The following is a 21214-nucleotide window of genomic DNA, read 5'->3' on the forward strand; positions in this document are numbered from 1 at the left end:
GGACGTGTTTCATCATTGCTATGAATCAACTACGTAGTTACCTCCAACCAAGGTGGTTGTGTTTTCATCTGCGTGTCTGTTAGTTATCAGCATTATGCAAAAACTACTGAACCAATTCCCATGAAATTTTATGGAAGGGTGGGATATGACCCAAGGGAAAAAACCCTTTAAATGTTGGATGGATTTTAGTGGATATGCATCAGAATTGTTTTTCGGTTTCATTAACATGGCAAGAGAAAGCACCAGCCTTGACAGAGGTATGTCCTCGCCACACACCCTTCTAGTTTGTTGATTTGGAGTTATGCACTGTATCATCATGCACTGCTGTGAATCCCCACTGAAGCACTCGATGTGTAATTATCCTTAACTAAAAAATAGTCCAGTTGGAGTAATGCTTGCACTCACCAGATGTTTTATCATTTCTGAAGTTAAAGTATGTTTTTGAGATCAGTTTTTCGATATCTAAGTGGGCCAGAGACACTGCAGGGAAGTTAGCTTTTTCATTTAATACATTTTTTTTGTACAATTTCAAATCAGAAAACACCTCAATGAGGAAACACTTGGCGACTGTGAAAAGAAACCTCCAGCAGAACCAGACTCAGTGTGGGCGGCCATCTGCCTCGACCGGTTTGGGGGGAGTGGAGAAAGAATGGAGAGGAGCGGTGGGTGGAGAAGGGGGGGGGGGGGGGTCTGGAAACCAAGACAACTTGGACTGATGCATTCTTAGTTTATGGCCTTTGATGGGACTTGTTGAGGATAATATAAGTACAGATTATCTCAAGCCTTTTCCTAAACAATGCAAGAATCCAGTGTGAAGGTTTAAATCTAAATCCGAGGGCACAGTGCACTGAACGTCCGCGTCACATCTCAACACAACAGGCATCATTCGGATTTTGTAATTTGATGATACATGTCGAAGGGATCCTCCGAAGCTCTGTGCTGATCCTCTTCTGAACCGCGCAAAAACGCAGCGCATTGCACTTCCCATAGATATCTGAACCCAAACACAGTTTGACTCTCGTGTCTCGGCGAGCACATATCAACAAGCTCACAATGGCATACTCAAAAAGACACTTTCACCAGCCCAACAAAAGGAAGATGCTCCGGGCTATGACAACTTCTTGTGAACGACAAAATGCCGCCTGACAAGCTTTCAAGGGATGTTTGAGCTCTGGCAGATTACAGAGATCTTTATCTTTTCATAAAACGGAGTGCAGCATTTAAGTGCCAATGACTGAGAATACAATCTGAATTGTAAAGTGTGTCACAGTCATTACATGGAGATGTAGGGCCAGTAATGGTGAGAGTAATTGTGTGATGACAGTTTCACTGCACAGTGACATTCTCTAGGGCATTGTCACCGTCCCTGACAGGTAATATGGGTCCACTGGGAATTGGGTATGTCTTACAGTTGGGAGTTTCTTGTTTGTAAACACCCACCGGCCCCCCAAACGCCCACCCCCCCCCCCTCCGACCCATCTTTACTTACAGCTTCGTCAAACCTCAGAGCTCGCAGTGGCTTTTCAATCTAGCTGTGGGTCTGAGTGAGGTAATTAGATGTTAATGTGATATAATGGAATCATGGCGGGTTGTTACATAGGGAGAAATGCAGGCCTGGGCGAGATCTCAGAGTGAAAAGCACAATTGCTTAAAAATCAAAACATGCTGTCAGCGGCTCACCTAAGCAGCAGAAAAAGCCCTGACTTCAGAATACATTACAATGGTAATTGCTCCGACAAAATTACCTTGTCTAAGATGAGCTCGACCAGACATCGGAGATATGCATGTCGATTGGCTCAATTTCATGATCATTGGGAGGCTGAAATCAAGGCCTTTATGTGAGAGAAAATCAACAGGGAAATTGACATAAACACCAGAGACATTACACTGAAAGGTAGAAATGGCTTCATTTCCACACGGCACGGTTGTGAATCTATTTAACCTGAAGCTGTTCTTTAGAGGAGCCATTGTTCAGGTGGAAACTGGTAAGCCTTTCACACTGCAACACATAAACACACGTTAAGTGAAAATGGAAATACTGCGCTTCTTTTATTAATGTGAAAATCTTGATTAGGATTCAGAGCTTGTTGCTCCCTCTAGTGGTTAATTCACCTTTTGTTTGTTTAATACAATAAGCTTAATGTTATGTTTACTTCGTGTAGTTGCATGTCAAACGTATGAGTTACTGTTCCGGATCAAACACGTCTTTCTTTTCACTGCTGCCATTGTTGTCAGTTCTGAGCTTTCGCGGCTTTTAGACAAAGAGGCTGAACATCAGCCAACGCGGAGTGAAATTACTTAATAAACAAAAACGGTAGCGTCACACACGGACTCCACCTTTGATTGTTAGTTGTGGCTCCGTGTGTCTGGGCTGCTCCTCGCACGCATCAGGATGGCGAGAGTTAAAATGCCTCTCGTGTCTGTGATCTGATGAGGATCACCTTCATCCATTTGAAAGGTGATTTCTGAGCAAAATTGTTTCACCAAACACATGCTGCTTGAGCCGAGAGCACATTTTTCCAGCATGTTAACAAACATGTAATTTCCATAAACACAACCAGTAATTGACAGCTTGATTTGGGCTCTGCCAGGAGGCTGACAGACAGTTCTTGGCTGCTTTAATGCAGGCAGCACCGGCTTAAGGCCTCACCAGGCTGTAATGAGCTTCTCACGGCTTTGTCTGGATTAGACCGAGAAACACAGACAAAATATCACACAAATCCCATCCAACAATCCTTATCTTGTTAGATTACATCATGTGCTGTACTTCACAATTACCATCAGATTAATAAAGAGTTACAGTGAAGTGTCAGCAATGTCAAATTTCACATTTAAATCTAAATCAACTATGATCAACAGAATGGTGAATCAGGTCTTAGACAAGGTGCCTGCAGATACTGTTTGCTCCTTTTGTTTCAAAAGAAAAACAGAAATGCATTGCAGGTAAATAAAAGTAAGTGTGAGGGGCATCGCAAAGGTAAACATGTTATTTCACTGTGGTTTTTACTGTGAAAACACAAAAAACAACTGAATATTTATGTTAAAGCTTAATAAATTCATTAAGGTGTCTGCAGATTCATATTTAAAGCTTTTAAAACCTTGTAAGGACAAAAACAAAAAATGATTTTCAGGAAACATTATGCTGAAAATTGAAAAAATACAAAATAACCCAAATTGTATAATGAAGTATTTGGTTAATATAATATAAATAAAAAATATTACAATTTAAAAAAAAATCTGTGTCGGTTATCTGTCATTTTCAGATTAGCACATTATGAGACTTTTGAGGAACTTGCTGCATTTTATGTGAAATGTTACAGAAAGATTTTTAACAGTTTACATTTGCCAAAGATCTCATGGTCACATCAAGGACCATTTATGTTTGGAAGGTAAATGAAAACTGCATCTGACCAAGTGAATAATGAACGTGTGATGGATTTGCTCAGGTCTGTATGGTTTAGTTGCAGATGATCAGTGCGGCCTGTATTGAACCCTGCAGTATCTCCAGCCAAAGGTTTGCTGCTTGAACATCAGCAGCACATTCAACTCTTTTCTCCTCGTCAAAAGCTGCGGTTCAAGAGCAGCAGAGAGACGATGGCGAGCACAAGAGGAAAAATAGAGTCTGATAAATCTGTATTGAACAGTGTGTGAAGGATGTTAATACATATTAATGGTGACAGGAATATTTGCAAGTGAATACACTGGCAAAGGGGATTAAACATAACTCTCCATAGAAGGGGAGGTATCATCACTCCCATTCTGGCGTGGGACTCGGCCGTATCTGATTCATCCCCATGCACAGTTCCAGCAAACACTAAGCCCTTATCTCTCCACTGGGCCTCTCCGGAGAGTTTACAATTTCTCGCTTCGTTGGAGCCTGAGCTGAGCTTGTTACTGGCACAAAGGCTGAGAGGTGGCCTGGTTGAGAGCACAAAGCCGCCCTCACCTCTGGACAGACACACATTTCCCTCAGATAACGGACGACTTGTTGGACAGCGACACCAGGGTCCCCCCCTGTACGTTGGTGTGATCGCCACACATCCTCCAAAACTGTGGGTCCAGCAACAAAGTTAAAGTTAAAAAGATAAAACATACATGAGACAGGAACATGGCTGCAGTATGCTAATGAGTTGTGTTAGAGGTGGCAGAGGGATGTGAACCCAGCAGATGTGATCTGGTTCCTGGGAGACACTTAACCGCCCCACCATGGACGCTATTCTCTGAGGGCACCAGCATCAGAGACATTCGCTTCACCACTGATTACATTAACTCCCGAGGGAATTCATGATAGGCGTGAAATTTGGGGTAAATGTGCCATTTAACCACACCAGTATCTTTTTTCAGTCATTTTTAGACAGATAAATACATTTAGTTAGGTAATTAGTTTATTTTTTATTTTATTTTGTATATTTATTTATTTAGTTATACATTTTTGGTTAAACTTATCATAGCAATGTCCATTTACGTTTTCCAGTACTTAAAAGCCTCTTCATGTATAATATGACTATGACTAATATAAATATCTGTTACAGTCTAAAAAACAAGGTGACTATTTTCTGAGCGATTCTGTTGGCAGTTCAGACAGTTTTAAAAAAAACTCATGAAAAGATCGGGAATGAAAAATAAATACACAACTCTGACTTCAGATTAAAACATAAATTGCCCCGATTTCATTTAATCAGTGGTTAATACGCCAGTGATTTAATGTAAAACAAGTTTGGGAGCTTCTTCAGGAGATGGTTTTACAGTATTTAAAAATGTTTTATTAAAACATGTCTGTATTCAACCTCTGGAAAAAAGGCTTGCTTACATGTTTTTCCATTGGTCACACACTTTCCAGTTTGTGACCAATGCACAATAAGTCATTCTTAATGCAGCTTTAAAAGTCAAAATATATTCTGCACACATGATCAGTTTCTCTTTTGTTGCCTGAGAGTACAAAAAAATAAGACAGTAGAAATATGAATAAAATTCCAAGTTCAAACGTTTATAATGTAATTTCAGGCTTTTATAACTTTGTTTTATAACTTTAAAACTTTTGATGCGTTTACCTGAGAGACAGAGAGATGGATACAGAGGCCCATTAAAAAAAGCTAGGACTATAAAACCACAAAGCTCTGATGAAGCTTTATTGAATGAAGGTTTGTATGTGGCCTTGCTTTAATGCAGGGACGACAGTGACAACATGAAACAAATCTCAGTCATTTCACTCTGTTCTGTATAAGATCAGAATGCCAATACGGTTCCAGCAGGTCTGAAGTTGACAAGTAATATTGGATTGCTGCTCGTCTTACAGTAAAGTCTCCCGGTCTCTGCGCTTTCCACAGACGTGTTGCTGAGACAGCTCCGGCATTGTTTTCGGGGACACAGTGAAATTCTATTTTCAGTTTTTACTTGGTGCAGTAATTATCTGCATTGTTGGTGAGAATAAAGAAAATAAAGTGCATGAATATGTGCCGGTCAATTGGATTCTGTCAGTTCAAGCAGAATTGGGTACACAAGCGCGCGGCTTGCCAGCTTGTAATAACGATGGTGTTTGCGTGGAACAATTTCCCCTCTAAAACAGCTCATCAACAGCAGAGAGAGTCTGTCACCCAGGGTACGGAGTGACAAGTCTTCTGCATCTTCGTCTGTTATTAACATGTCTCTTACGACAAGCTCAATTATCTGACACTGCCCGTAATTTCCATTCCTTTTTCTGGCACAATGTAAAGTTCCTCTCCTTCATTTTCAAAGCTGGTCGTTTTGGATCCGGCAAATACTGATAAAAGACGTGTGTGGGAGGAGGATGTGAAAACTGAGGGAAAAACATCTGCAAGTCACAGTAAAGTTGCTGTAGGCTTGCTTGGCTGAGGCCTTGATCATCTCTGATATTTACCATTTAAAAAGCCTGAATGCTACATACTGAGAGAGGGGGCTTGGATCATTTAAAGCCAAAAGTAATATAAATAATGTAAGAGAGAGCTATTTATTTGGGTGAGAATTGTGACATCAGTCGAACACTGAACTTAAAGTCCTCGTAAAAAGTGGAAGATTTGAAAATGTAAAAAATCTGCCACTCAGTAGAGCACATACCTTCAACAGTCCCCTTCTGAAAACCACATTCAAATTGACTGGAGGAAGATTTTTATTTGGATCTGCACCAAATTGCACACACTCATAAATATCAATCCCCCAAAGAGGTCTTCTTTCATCAGGGTCTATGAATTATTATCTGGGAAATTGAGGAAAATGACGCAAAATTACCAATCTCACAAGGTTAAAGAAAGTGCGAAAAAAGATCCTGGATCAACCCCCTTATCTGGATCTGCACCCTTCCCCCAAATTTCATGGTAATCCATCGAGCAGTTTTTGTGTAATCCTGCTCACAAACGGATGAACAAGCAAACAAAGGGACATAACGTGAAAGCTACTAAATGGACCTTAAGGTGATATCATTTAAAAAATAAGATGTCTTTTCATTCTATTTATTCAGGCTAGTGCAACTCGACGGTCTTGACACTGTAACTATGTGGTAAATGTTGATTAAATCAGGTTTCAGACGGCCTTGTTATTAGTATCAGTGCGTGTGTGTGCGTGCGTCTGTGACCTTCACAGCATTGACTTCTGACCTGTCTCTGCTGTAGCTGCACTCACTTGAATGTAAAATAATTTTCTAAAGAAAGACGCAAAATACAAATTAGATCAAAGGTTCCTCGTAACAGCGCTACTTGATTAACGAACGCGTAGAGACATGCTCCCTTTTCCGATTCATTTTAATGAACCATTTCAACTGCTTTTTTTTTTTTTTTTAAACAGAGCTGCCTAATGATTATTTTCCGACTGCCAAATCTCTCTCACAATCATTTTGAATAACTCCAAGAGTCATCCAAAGACTAAACTCACGTTCTTCATATTTTGACACAGATAAAAATATGAGTAGAGGCATTTTACAACCTTCTATCTCGAAGATTTGTGTCTTTTCTTGGGAATCTCAGTTGTAGTCTTATGTGTTAGTGCAGGCCTGGTAGAGGTTACCTTACTGCTTCGGGCTGCCTCCGCTCGTGTACGGAGGCACGCGCGATAAAAAAAAGTGAAAATCTTCCCAGCGAAGTGAAATATCGCTGCTAGTGGGAGTGTCTGGGTTGCTGCGGGTGAACGTTGGAGGAAGTGGTAATGATGACAGCTCTAACTCAGTGCAGGTGCAGTAAAGCATGGCAGGTTGGTCAATTGCCCAGAACCCATTACTTCTCCCCCGAGACCAACCTTGTAATGTGCTAGGTACCTTCTGTAAAGGATTGACCTATTGTCAACAGAGAAATCTCCCAGGTTTTACATAAAGACACAAGTGCACCTCACAAGGTTACGCAGGCAGGTTAAGAGCATGTTAAATGTCTGAGTGCGCTGTTTGCTAACATTAAATAAAAAAAAAAAACGGGAAACACTGGTTTGCTTCATCATTAAACCAGCGGATCACCGTTTGCACAGAGGAAGGTTCAGAGTATTACAGCTACCGACAACATATTCTCTGTCTTCGCTTCATGGCCGCTCTCCTTGGACAGGTTTGGTATTGGCCTGTGCGGCTGTAGGAGATACTTTATCTTTTGTACGAGAGCACAAAGCTGGTGAATGTAAAATTCATGATACTGTTTCAAAGCTGGTGAATGTAAAATTCATGATACCGTTTCTCTCTCTTCGCAGGCGCTCTAAACATTCACAACTGTGCCGGAGATGGGAATGGGATGACCTTGGGTGCCAGATACATCTCTGTTCCCGTGTCATCTTCAGACAGCCACTGTTTGACCACTATCTGCCAGATGCATTCTATCCGACACTTGTAACAATAGTGTAAATTGGACGAAAATTGAGCTCACCTTAAAGGCAGACTTCAGTCCTCTTGAAGGCTGAAAGCCCTGGATGAGCCCGGTGCCCAGTGGAGGCTCAGAGTCCTTGTTTTGCTCCCTGAGACGTGTGTAATCAGAGAGAAAGTCCAGCACAGATTACAGTCTTCAATCAGTCAGGGAGGAAAATGATATGTACATCATTGTCTCTGCAGCACATCGCAGGCACTGTCAGCGTGCATGCATATTACCTGTGTCAAAGCTGCCAGGGACATGACGAGAGAAACTGAGAGCCATCACAGAGCCGCCACTCAGGGGGGTGTCGAGTCTTCGGGCGCCGCAGCCGGATTCAGTCTGCGCGGGGGGACTCTTCTCTGACCTCCAGGATGTTGTTGACACCGTTTAATGTACATTTTCAAATACAAAACATCCCCTTTCATATCTGAAATCGTTTTCAATGGGCTGAGTAACACTGAGGGCCAGCTCTTGTCACCAAAAGAAAATACTGGGGTTTTTTTTCTCCTTCCAACTCGAGTCCACAGAAGTTGAAGCGATTGTCTTGTTTGACCTTGAGGTGCACAACAAAGACAGAGTTATTTTGTACAGTGGGACAACTATATGAGTGCTGCAGGGAATGGCTAAAGATGATTGCTCCTAATCTTCTCATATGGATCTCTAACATCCTCTTACACAATTGTTTCCTCACTGAAAACAGACGCACACTGTGAATGAGGGCAAAGGTGGACGTGGAAAATTTGATGGAGCTGTCTCATTGTCTAGAGATTCAATTTTCACAGTTTGTTCTAGAAAGAAAAAATCTGTTCTATAGATGCAAAACAGCAGGAGAGGGACATTTTACAATAAAGACAGCAAAGATTGACTGCACCGGAACAAGACCATCGTAAGGCCATAATTTCCCCTGAAACAAGAGCTTTTAATTTGAAGTTGTGAACGGCTCATTAGCATATAAAAGGGAGGATGGAAGACGGTTTGCAGCCGAGCCAACAACCACCCGACCTGACTCCATAAATAACGACGGAAAAATACAAGACAAACTCGGTCACAGGCATGTGACTGCTTGCCGTGGCTATCAGGTTTGCATAATGGCCCCCTCTGTCCCACACCAGGTATCTGTTCACCTTGAGAAGTCCAGACCTGAACGCAATGTCAACACGAGCACTTTGCAGCTCGACGATTCTGTTTGTCTCCTCGGGTCCCGCTGGGGCTCCGGAGGGAGGTCACCAAATTGTCTCTGGAATAAAAAAAAAAGGCGCTGACCTTTGCTAAATTGGCCACATTCAGTAGACAGGGAATATCAGGTTATTGAGTTGATCCATGCTGTGTTTCCTTGCCTGGGGAAAATGATCTAAGCTATTGTCTGCCTTCTGTAGTTGATCAAGGGCAAGAATGTGTCAGGAATGTGGAAACACAAGCCACTTTTTTTTTTTAAATGTAGTTTGAAATGTTCTAATGGTTTATCAGAAAAGACACCATTAGTTCCCTGCAGCAAACACAATATTAGGCAGAGAGGTAAGAGCTTTTCACTTATGATGAGCCCGGCAGTTTATATCCTAAAGAAAAATGAAATAAAGGCGTCATGCTCTAAAGCCTGTGAGATGTTTCACAGAAAAGACACATTGTAAATGAATGCAGCTGCAGAACCCCAACAATTCATTGCACTGTACTTTCAAGTTGTTGATTCCTCGAGAAAGGCAAATAATAGTCATTTTGCAAAATTGCAGGCCTATCCTTCAACAACGGAGGAAAACAGTTAAAATTGGGCAGAGATAGGGAAGAAGCAGCCCGCTCCCTGAAGTATTTTGTATATTTGGGACAGTATAATGCAATAAGTCATTTCTGCCTGCAGTTCACATTACCTCCCAATGGTTAAGAACCATAATCCCAATAGCATTTTGAATTCTATCACACATACACTCAGAAATGTTATTGCATGATTATAGTGTTCCTCTGCCTCTGCAGAGTTATTGTATTTATGCATTTTGCACATGAAATGGAAGAGAAGTTGAGCACCGTGTACAATTACACTGCTATTCAAACTGAGCCAGAAGAACCAAAGCTATTTGGTACAAAACAACTTGTAGTGTAAGAAATGTTTGAATCGCTACCTGTCGTTCACAAAAAACACAATTTTAAGGCCGCGTGACTGAAAATAAGAATCTTCCCTTGTGTCATTGTCCGTTCGAAGAATTTGTGCCACATTATGTTCAAACCACATAAGTGATGGAGAGGAACCGAGTCTGTGCTGCAAAGACGTGTTCGCCTTAGCAAATCAAATCCACAGGAAGCTTTACTTGCTTCTGTGTATTTCTTTTAATTTAACAATTATACACCGACGCTGCCAGATTCATTAACGTGGCTGTTAATGCTCATCTTAATCTGATAATGGCATCAACATGTGAGAACAGAGAAGAGAAGTGCGACAGAGTTGGCCTCCAGTCCGGGTGGTCATCTGAAATGACAGCGTGCACAGAGTCACGCTCGGCAGCCGCACGATTTCTCTCTTCCTCCTTTTTTAAACCTGCTGAGCTGCCGGGGAGGGTCGCCCACCGATGGCAGCTTTTATCTGCAGAGGCCAGGAGACACATGCCTCCTGCTATGAGGTGATGGCACTTTGTCAAGCAAGACAAAGTTATCCTGCCACTGACACCAGACACTCGCCCTCCACTCCTCAGTGCACTCCCAGCAGTGGGTGTGATTTGCATCATAAAAGCTTCAGGAATGTCATAAAATAAATAAAAATCTGACATAGGAAATGTTTAAAAAAAACAGAAACATTCCTAAATCTCACATTTGAAAACATTTCCGTGCACTCACTCAAATCTGCCACACAAGTGGAGAACCCACGGCTCTCGTTGCAGACGGCCCCGGAGGTGTGTGTATCATAGATTTCATTCCTGCAGGGAAGCAAAGATTATTACAATATTCAGATTACCGAGCAGGGGAAATTAATTGGACTAATTAACATACAAGTAAATGATGATACCGTTAACACATTTCATTAACTCAAACTGTCATTCTATGTTCCTGCTGCACTTGGTATTGCATTACAATGAATTGGATTCATTAAATTATGCAAATGAAAGGAACGACAGAAAGGACGAGTCCTTTTTTTAACGGCACAGACCACATTTCCTCGCTCGTTTTCAGCAAAATCGACAAAGACTCAAAAAGCATGTGCTCTTCACTCTGATTTACCAGATAAAGCTTTTCATAGACCATCATTTTAATTATGTTCACATGCAGGCACTGAAACCAGGTGAAGGCTGTGAGACATTTCATCTCTCTCATGCTGCTGTTTGAGCCTCATATTAAACATTACATAATTAGGTAAATGTCCCATTTAGTGTAAAGAGGTAAAGTGATACAGCTCTTATGTGCTGCTGAAATATCAGGTTCATTTATCCAAAAATATAAAACAAGTTCTATTTTTAACAATCTATAAGGACATTAAACTATGTGTTTAAGAAACAAGACGGAGCAGTTCATTTAAAAAGCTTTTCCTTCTGTTCCACTCAAACGTAGATGAATCCAGGTCAAACAGAATGAGGTGTTAACTCTGCTGGGTTGGTTCAAAGTCATGAGACACTACTTTGTTCTCCGGCAGCAGAATATGTTCCTGACATTTCTGTGTGACATTAACTCGTGGTTAATTGAGGGTCCACACCTCCTTTTGGCCCCGGTGACTTCTGTCTCCATCCCGGGAACACAACACCAGGGGAAGGTCGAGGGGTCAAACACACGTCTCGTCCTGCTCCCTTGGCTGCAGTGACATCTACTGGACTACTGGCCCAGTGTAAACCCTTTGGGGTGGGGGGGAGTAGAGAACGCAGTGCCTGGCTTGATGATATGACATGACATGAGAAACCAAACATTTCAAGTGCAAAGACAAATGAGAACTTGATGTACATTGTCATTTAGTCTGAAATATCACGCCGTCCTCCGATAACAGACATGGTACAAGCGAGACAAATGTAAAAACTGAATTTTAAAATAAAGCAAAAATCCAAAGGAAATTCAAGTGTGACAGAAGAGTTTATATTGTTATATTGACATATTTATACAGAAGATTTGATTGAAGATAAAACTTCAGTGTTTAGTACATAATAGGAAGATGGTGTTTGAGTGTTTCTAAAGCATCTTGCTTTCTGTGCTATCTGACTTAAAGGCTCAAGTGTAATCTCCTGAAAAGGACCATGTGGCAACCGGTTGGGTTTAAAGAAAATACACAATTATCCTCATGTGACGTTCAACAGTTGAGGGGTTAAAAAAAAAGAAAGAAAAACAATATGGAACAGGACAATGCAACGTAAAATAAACCATGAGTATCAACAAAGAAAGAAACAATAGTACTGACGATGGATATAAAGTGGTTTCTTGGGAAGTATACAAAACATATTTTTCATTAAAAAAAAAAAAGAAAAAAAAAAGGATTATCAACAAACAAGATGAACAGTTCTGTTAATAGAAAGAGTACCGCTTTTAGTAATACACTGATTTTTTTTCCCAACTGCATAATAGATAAGTGATGGAGCAAGATACTGCTGAAGAATTCTGTTTCCATAACAGGGGTCGTCCTTATGGTTACAAAAAAAAGAAAAACGACGGTGAGATTTAACAAGCACAGGTAACGTGGTGACAGCTTAATTCACCTCAGCCTTTGGTCCATCTGATTACATCTCTCCACAACACCCTCATTGTCCAAGAAGCTCGAGGGGTGATGAACTTTACTCGTGTCACACAGTCACAAGTCACCCTGAGTTTGTGGTCAAATTTTGGCAATTATCTTCAAAAATGGCTTTTACTCTTCATATAACAACGAAAGTTTTTTTCTCTCCTCGTTTTGAAATCCTCCCATAGAAGGAAAACACATTTGAATTACATATAATGGAACCGTAGGAAATATTTTGACTTTTAATATCACAAATGCATTTTCTATGTAAAGCCTGATATAAATAGTGGTTCGGTCAAAATATTTAATAAGCAAATGACGTATATATCATATCAACATTTTATGTTCAAGAGGAATTACAATACAAAAAAATTGATTGTTTTTCATTTTCACCTGCAATGTAGTCTGTGTGAAGAGTTTGTCTTTTAAAAATAAACGCAGGAAGGAGGTTTGCTAATGTGCAAGCAGACTGACAGTAAAAGAGGACAGTGAAAATAAAACATGTTACATTAAGAGATTTGCGAGGACATAAGCAATAACATGACTCGAGCTGGATAAAAGGATCTCTGTGGTGAGATTGAGTCTTTGCTGAGAGCAATATGGAACATACTTTACCTCATCAGAACAAACCACCAGCAAAAAGGCGGAGGAGAAAATTGCTCAACTTACCAATAATTTGTCATGAAAAAACACATTAACATATTAGTAGATTCAAAACATAATGGCATCCTACATTTGCAACTACACAATATTGTACAAAATAAGGCATTTCTTTGTGTGTTTACTGCAATGTTTTTTCCACCTTCTTTTAGTCTCAGATACTAGTTTTTCCTCATTAGAAACTGAGTACGGACATGGTCGGACTATTTTCGTGTTAAAATATATATGTATATATATATTTATAATTTCAGTTTTCTTCCAAAACGTGAATAAAAACGCAGGTAGGAGTATACAGTATGCGGGAGTTTGCACAAGTTCATACACGGAGTGTAAATCACTCCATGACTTCACTGGCCGCTACTGTGGTGACGAGCTGGAGCGGGATCTCTGCATTGGCCAGGATGTCCTGGGCGGCGTTGGAGCCCTGCTGGATGTTGGTGAGGATGAGGGTGGTCCCGCCCGCCGTGGTGATGATACTGTCCGAGGACCCTGCGGATTCCATCGAGGCCACCACTGCGCTGCCAGAGTTCACACCTTTTTTGTTCTGATGAGTTTTAATGTGCTTCGCCAGGTGGTCGCTCCGCATGAAGCGCTTGGAACATTCTGGGCAGACAAACTTCTTCTCGCCTGCCGGAGAGAAAATACAGTTTGAAGGGTAAATAGTTTGGTGGTGAATACATTTGGAGAGGGTCAAACCTGTCATCTGTCTGGAGGATATGTTTTTAAGGAAGGGATATAAGTTTAAGACAGTGGCACAGAAGTTCAGTTTGTTTGATTTATGAATTATATCAAAGAAAATGAAGAAGAAGAAAATGAAAGGTAGAGCTGTCACTGATGTTAAAATAATAGATTATTATTGTGTGTACAGCCACATTTTAATCCCTGCTTTAAATAGGTAGATCAATCATGTGTTATACCTCCTCACTTTGTTTGCACAATGCATCAGCATTCAATCCATATTTTAGACTTTTGTTATATTGCAATTGATGAAAATTATATTGGGATAATTTTTAATATTGTTTTCGTTACCCAGTCATAGTTGAGTGCCAACCTGTTTTCTCAAAACCAGCAAATAAACATGTTGTGCATTTCACCCCATGAGTAACGATTGTAATTACAAAGGAACATTCTATAAAATTCAAAACAGAGCAGGCGAGCTGATGAGAGGCTGAGTCCACACTCAATAAAGAACCATGGGATGAATATAAAAGCCACAGCTCATTACTAGCATCTCTTGAAATGTTTGTTACATAATCGGTTAACAAATCTTGTAAATTATGGTGCTGCATAAACTGTTAAAACATTCTGAACTGGAAAATTACTATCAAGACTGTAAAATCTGGATATGTTTCCACAGTGGTCTTCATTCCTAACCTGACATTTTACATATTAATTCAGGGTGGAGGGAAGATGCTGTTATTTCTTTTGTGACTCACATTTTGAAGAGCAAAAAACAAGAACATTACACTGATGTTTTCCTGATGTGCAAACACTAAAGGGATCCAAAAAAGGGCACCTGTGTGTGTTCTCCTGTGTCTCTGCAGCTCGTCGCTGCGTGTGAACCTCTTCCCACAGAACATCCAGCTGCAAACAAAAGGTCGCTCCCCTGAATGCCAGCGCAGGTGTGCTCGCAGGTGCGATGTCTTTCCATATACTTTCCCACAGCCTGCGATGTGGCAGATGTGCTGCTTCTTTTTCCCCGTGCTGGATCCTCTGAGAAACAAATGCACTGACAGTTAGGCTCCGTTATTTCCCCTGCAGAGGCAGCCACGACACCCAAACGACTCACAGAGTGTGGAGATTACTAACCTGCCACCTGACTCTTTACAGTTGGGGCAAGTACATGCCACCCGGCGCAGCCTCTTGCCCTCCTGACCCAACTGATCATCGTCATCCACCAGCCTGACGCGCAGGTGGGACAGATCACTCGTGTTCAGGGTGGAGTCGGTGCTCAGCTGCCACTCTCCAGAGTCTGGCTCTTCCTTTATCTGAATGTCTGAAATGAATGTGTGCGTTAATGTCAACACAAGCTCTGGTAATAACACGACAAAAAGCCAGAGAGGTATTTTACGATTGTGCGTTGCTGACAGCATGGTGGCAAATTGCACAGTATCCATATTAAACACAGCGATAAAATAATTAGTTGATTGACAGAAAATACATCAGTGTCATCACTTATTTTAATAGTTAATTAATTAATCTAAATAAACTTTGCAACAGTTAAAAAAACGTGTTAAATGTTTTAACACCAGCATTTAACACAAGATGGCTTTAAAGACAATGCATTGTGTCAGTGCACAACACATGCTTATTTACATGTATACAATACATGTAAACTATGTTAACAATGAAAACTCCACGTGATTCAAACTTTACATTTGAATTGATTCAAATGTGTTTTCATTAAGCAGCTGTTGATTTGCCTTTGTCATGATTTTATAGACTACACAGTTCTGATTAATAACATTAAAAGTCCTTTTCTCTGTCCAAGTGTCTTATTGAATCATGACAGTGAGGCAGCACAAACTAAACCAGGAGCCCGGAAACCAGGCAGATACATTAAATTCAGCCATTATTGATTTGATCAACAATTAAAATTTTAACATGTCTAAATGTCTCCTCTGAAAAAAACATCTATTAATTGATCAACAGAAAAAAGTTTGCTTAATTTACAATTAAAATAATGGGGATAACTCAAATCATTACAACAGTACAGATATCACAAAGACAAATACACTTGATGTGCTAGCTTACACGAGTGTTACTGTGGATTGTGTGTTTTGAGCAACACAAAGAAAAATCCATTCACTTTCATTGTATTGATGCAATCATTTCGTACGTAGGAGAATATAAAGATGGACCTTTCAGAGAGATGTGACAGGATTTTTTTTAAACAAACATAAATAAGGAGGTTTTGGAGGAATGACGTGAGGTTATTTGACTCCAAGTACTAATAAGAATAATCAAGGTCTAATTCGTCCCACCTTACCAGGAGCATCAACACCAATAAGAGAGTTGTGGATATGTCAGTCAAGCACAGTTTGTATTGTACACACTCACGTGAGATAATAATGTGTGTATAATAATAAAGAGCTGCCCTACCTCCCATGGTGTCTGTGTCTCCTTCCTGTTGGGCCACTGAGTTGACCGTCACTGTCTGCAGGTTGGGGATCTGACCTGTGCTGATGCTGACCTGACTGGACCCCAGTGACAGGGTCTGAACAGGGGCCAGGGTTATCTGCTGGGGTGGTGTGGTCGGCAGCTGGAGGTTCTGCAGGTTCTGCACTCCTTGCACCTGAAAGGTCTGCCACTGTATCTGACCCGATGCCGTGACTGTCTGGGCTTGGATGATGAAGGTTCCCGGATTGATCAGCTGGACGTTCTGCAGACCCTGTCCGCCTGTCTGCATCACCTGACCGTTGGTGGTCTGAACAGGCACCTGCTGCAGCTGGATGATGGGTGTGGCTGAGGACACCTGGATGCCCTGCTCATGGTTTTGTTGGATGTAGCCTTCTTGGAGACCAGAGCTTGAGTCGGCCTGTTCAGTAGCCACTGACGACAACGACGAATCCTGTGTCAGCAGACCTGATTCATTTACTGAAATGTGTAGCTCAGAGGAAGACGTTGGCACATAAAGGTCAGGATTTGCATTCGAGTCACTGACTGGTATTGTCTGTGTGAGATGAACATCTGCCTTCACCTGACTCTCTGAGCCATCCACAGGCTGACTTGTCATAATTAACTGGCCATCAGCAGTGACCCCCGTTGCTATAGTTTGAGCTCCAGACAGGCCCAGGGAGTCCAAGTCCACGCTGTTAATAGGAACAAAAGTGATATTCCCGGGCAAACCCATAGGCACATTAGTAACAACCTGACCCTGGTTGTTGAAGGTGGAGCTGCCAATAGAAACCCCCTGGATCTGATGGACATTACCAGTCTGTGATATGAGGTTCTGGTTGTTATTAAGGATGTTTGCAGTTGATGTAACACTGAGACTCTGGCTACCATCAGGCAGGATCTGAATCTGCCCCGTGGCATCCTGAGTCATGCTGGATGTGGAGAAGCTCAGCTGTCCGTCCGCGGTCTGAATCTGAGGAATTACTTGGTACTGAATGTTAGGCACTGCGTTGGCATTGGAGGAGGCCGTTCCCGATGTCACAAAGATTGGCTGACTTTGTAGGTTTTGAAGAGGAAGAACATACTGTCCGTTTGATGTTAATATTCCTTGACTTTGGATTTGTATCATCCCAGATTCATCCTTTGTTGTGGGTGTCAACACCTCCCATTTGTCAGTTCCAGTGAGCTGAGAAGAGGAATCAGAGGTCTGCTTAAGAAAATGGTTGACATTTAAAAAAGAAAAAAAAATCAAGCCCCTGATGTAAGCTAAATAGATAAAGTAAGTTGCAGCCTAGTTATAGCCTGCACACATGGCCCAATATTGTCGAGGATAAATCATGATGCTTGCATTTCACAAAATTAGTATCAGAAATATTGGGAAGCAAACAGCAAAATGGGCAAAAAAATGGAGTAAAGTTTTATTCACAGTCTAAGTTTGGTTCTCTTGGTCAAGAACAAAGATAAAAAATAATCCATGGATTTTAATCTTTTAGTTGTAGTACATTTAAGGTCGACACTGATCTATTACAAATCATAACAAACACAGATTTGTAAACCTGAAGTCACCACTGAGGTCCGACAGTAGCAGCTCATTCATCAGACAACATCATTAGCTAGTCCTGCTGCTGTGCATCATCGCTGCTACACACAGACACACACAGGGGAAATGTAATGGCCTGCCACGGCTCATGCTCGACCTAAACATACTTAAATGTTCCATTTATCTTCTCTGGTTGTCATAGCCAGATTTTTTAAAATCATTTCATGCATCTGTTTGAGATTTGTTTAAGATTTGAAGGCACAGTGTTTTTATTGGTCTAATTTAAGCAGAAGAACTGGGTAAACACACCATGGTTTGTATTTAACAGGGGATTTCAATCTCAGAGACAATCTCAGAGTTTTCTTATAAACTCTACACTGCCATTCTCTTCTGCGATAATTCAGTTTTAATTTACTATAAATACAATCTCAACAACAGGCTTAAAACACATGTTATTGACGCCGTTTCGAGTCGAATTTGAATGCCGGTTCCTTGGATGACACCACAAGAGCAGTATGGAGGCATTTCATGTTGTTTTATTACGTCTGAAGAATCGTCCCCCAGTTACTTCAATTGTATTAGATTTGGCTGCAACACTGTTCAGCCCTGAAACTCCTAAAGTGATTTGTGGACTCAAACACTTCACCCCACCCCTCCATCTGCATAGGGGTGAGTAGATAATGAGTGAATTTATATATTTTTCAGTGAACTATCCCTTTAAGGAAAACTGTCATGTGACCAGAAAGCTGTAGGTGTCCTTACTTGGTCTGTTTGAATAATTAAAACACATTCCAGCTGTAGCAATGACACATTTTCTTGTTTTGAAGCCAAATTACAGAGGATCCAATTCCATGGAAGCGAGAGCAAGCTCAGCCTCGCTCTGCTGTGGGTGAAGGTTCCACCTCAGCAGCATCAGCATCATCATCACCACCAGCAGCAGCTCTGTCCACCTCTGATGACGGTGACCCAACCTTAGGACTCAACCCTAGTGCAGGTGGTCGCCAGCAGGTCGAGGGGGGGCGGCTGAGGGGAGGGGGGGGATATTTTAAAAGGAAGAGCGAGTGGGCGGCCACACAGAGAGTGGTGACTCGCTGCTAAATAGCTAAAGTTAGGAGGGACTTCCTTGTCCTGTGTTCGAGCCCCGCAGGCAGCAACACAGGGGTTAGCAGCCTGGCGGTGGTGTCTGTAACTGGCCTGTCACTTCGATCCCAGCGTAGGAGGCGGGATTCTCGGCGCTGCCCGAGACGAAGTGTTTCCTGAGACAATTCCCACCTCCCAAGTTTGAAATGTGTGAACTCCACTAAGCGCCGCTCAGCTACTGACAACGCAGCAGCGACATAATGAGTGTTAGCCCCCCCGGGAGAGAGAGAGAGACGCCTTACCTGGCCGCCCCTGCCGTCCTCCTGCGGCAGAAAGTCGCTGTGACTGCTGTCCACCTCCATGGCAGCCATATCTTCTGGTTTCAATGGCTGTTCTCGTGCTGTGTGGTAAAACGATTTAGGTTAGGCGGTGTTAGCCGAAGCTAACGTTAGCTACACACACCACACACACACACACATGCATGCATGCAAAACATCTGCTGGGCTATTATAGCGTCGCTGTACTAGCTAACAACACGGTTACAACTAATGCTACGAAGCTCCGTGCAGGAAACGAACAGTGCGGGGTCGACTGGATTCAGATTCGCTGACTTTTAACGATAGACGAGCTAAGCTAGCTAGCTGCTAACGCTATTTTACCCCGGCGGTGATTAGCATGATCACCGACAGACATCCCCTGCTAGCGAGCTAATGTAACCGGAGGATGCCTCATAGCCTGATAGCCTGTTAGCTTCCGAGGACTGAGACAGATGTTACATACCAGTCATCGCGTGACTCGTCGTGAACCGGAGAGTCCTGACAGTCACAAGCCACCGGACATGATCGGCGGATTATATCGAAAGCATGCGCGTAAAAAATCAGGTGATAACTGTCAAGATTTCTTTGTATTTTGATTGACGGGCGGTGAGGGGGGAACACAAAGGGTGGGGCCTGCGCTGTTGACCAGCAGCGTTTGCGTCACGCACAGGAAGTCCCGCCGTTCTTCATCGAGCTGATTGGTCGCTCGCTCCGCACGCCGCGTCGCGATTGGTCCCCCGACGCGCCAATCATCTTTTGTTGGCCACTTCCTGTTTATTATGCATTGTTAGTTTTTTTACAGTATCGTGGATCGAAGTTGGGCTTTTCGCAGGTTTAACAGTGAATCAGAGCTGTGCAGGGAACAGGTGACTTGTAACCTCTGAAGTGTGTAAAATAAAAAATTTAGAAAAGTTGTCTGAAGACATAGACACAGAGGTGCAGTTACATTATCAGAACACTTGAGACTCATCAGCATTTAAGTCCACAACTTGCTAGTCAAGCTGTTACATAATGACTTTCTCCATGAAATACCATTTATATCACCCCACACCTTTAACATTTACAATAAACCTTGAACCTGTGCCCATTAAGTCATTGGTTTGCAACTCATTACACCACGTACGTTCCTTTTTATTTATTTATCCTTTATTTAACCAGAAATGTCTCACTGAGAGACTGTATCTCTTCTGCCAGGGATTCCTGTGCAGCAAATTCAATTAAAGAAAAGTTGAATTACTTTAATATTCTCTTTTGCATGTATTGCAATATTGACAAAGTATTGCACACACGCAGCCTTGATCAAATATTGCACATATGCAATGATAACATATTGCACACAACTACAAAAGTTCCCAAAGTACATAAGTATGGTGACTCTGAGCGTAACTTAGAAAACATATGTAAATAGACAAAACGAATGGCCAATAGAAAATGTGTTCCAAATACCCAACCAACCAAATACTTGCAACACAACCAAATACTGACGACACAACTCAATACACCGAAACCAAATACTGACAACACAACTCAATACACCGAAACCAAATACTGACAACACAACTCAATAAAACACGACCTAATACTGGCAACATAACTGAATACCACAGCACAAGCAAATAAAGCACAACCTAGTACTCATAACACAACCAAACACTTGCAACACAACCAAATACCAACCACACTACCAAATACTCACATATCTATTCTGTAGATCAGGGTATTGCAATTTTTTTGCCTACAAAGTATACTTTACTCGATCAATGGCACAGTTACATAAAAATCAGACTTCCCGATGTACCTGAATTCTTCCCCGATGCCATTTATCTTTGTCGCCTTGTGTTTTTGAAAACGAACCATGGCTTTGTCATTCTTCTGCATTAGAAAGTGATCTGCAATTGAGTTTTAAGATGTCTTTTGTGACGATTACTTGAACAAAAAACACACAATCAAGACACAATCGGAGTTTGCATTTGAGTGGATTTCTTCCCCT

General features: G+C 41.7%; 1 protein-coding gene across 1 annotated transcript; it reads right to left on the minus strand.

The window, feature by feature from the left end:
- Window positions 1–11854: 11854 nt before the first annotated feature.
- Window positions 11855–19892, minus strand: sp3a (sp3a transcription factor). The gene is made up of 6 exons (XM_034574542.1): window positions 19688–19892; window positions 19210–19307; window positions 16273–17473; window positions 14980–15166; window positions 14687–14883; window positions 11855–13797 (listed from the first exon to the last, which is right to left on the minus strand). The coding sequence occupies exons 1-6, from the start codon at window positions 19692–19694 to the stop codon at window positions 13505–13507; spliced, it is 1983 nt and encodes a 660-aa protein (XP_034430433.1). The 5' UTR covers window positions 19695–19892; the 3' UTR covers window positions 11855–13504.
- Window positions 19893–21214: the final 1322 nt, after the last annotated feature.

The sequence above is a fragment of the Hippoglossus hippoglossus genome, chromosome 21 (assembly GCF_009819705.1).
Source record: "Hippoglossus hippoglossus isolate fHipHip1 chromosome 21, fHipHip1.pri, whole genome shotgun sequence".
Classification (NCBI taxonomy): domain Eukaryota; kingdom Metazoa; phylum Chordata; class Actinopteri; order Pleuronectiformes; family Pleuronectidae; genus Hippoglossus; species Hippoglossus hippoglossus.

Excerpts from the sequence above, each read along its gene's own strand:
- sp3a (XM_034574542.1), bottom strand. Across the intron at positions 17,474-19,209 it reads AGGACGGCAGGGGCGGCCAG|CTCACTGGAACTGACAAATG; the intron begins GTAAGGCGTCTC and ends TCCTCTTCTCAG. Across the intron at positions 13,798-14,686 it reads ACACAGGAGAACACACACAG|GCGAGAAGAAGTTTGTCTGC; the intron begins GTGCCCTTTTTT and ends TCTCTCCGGCAG.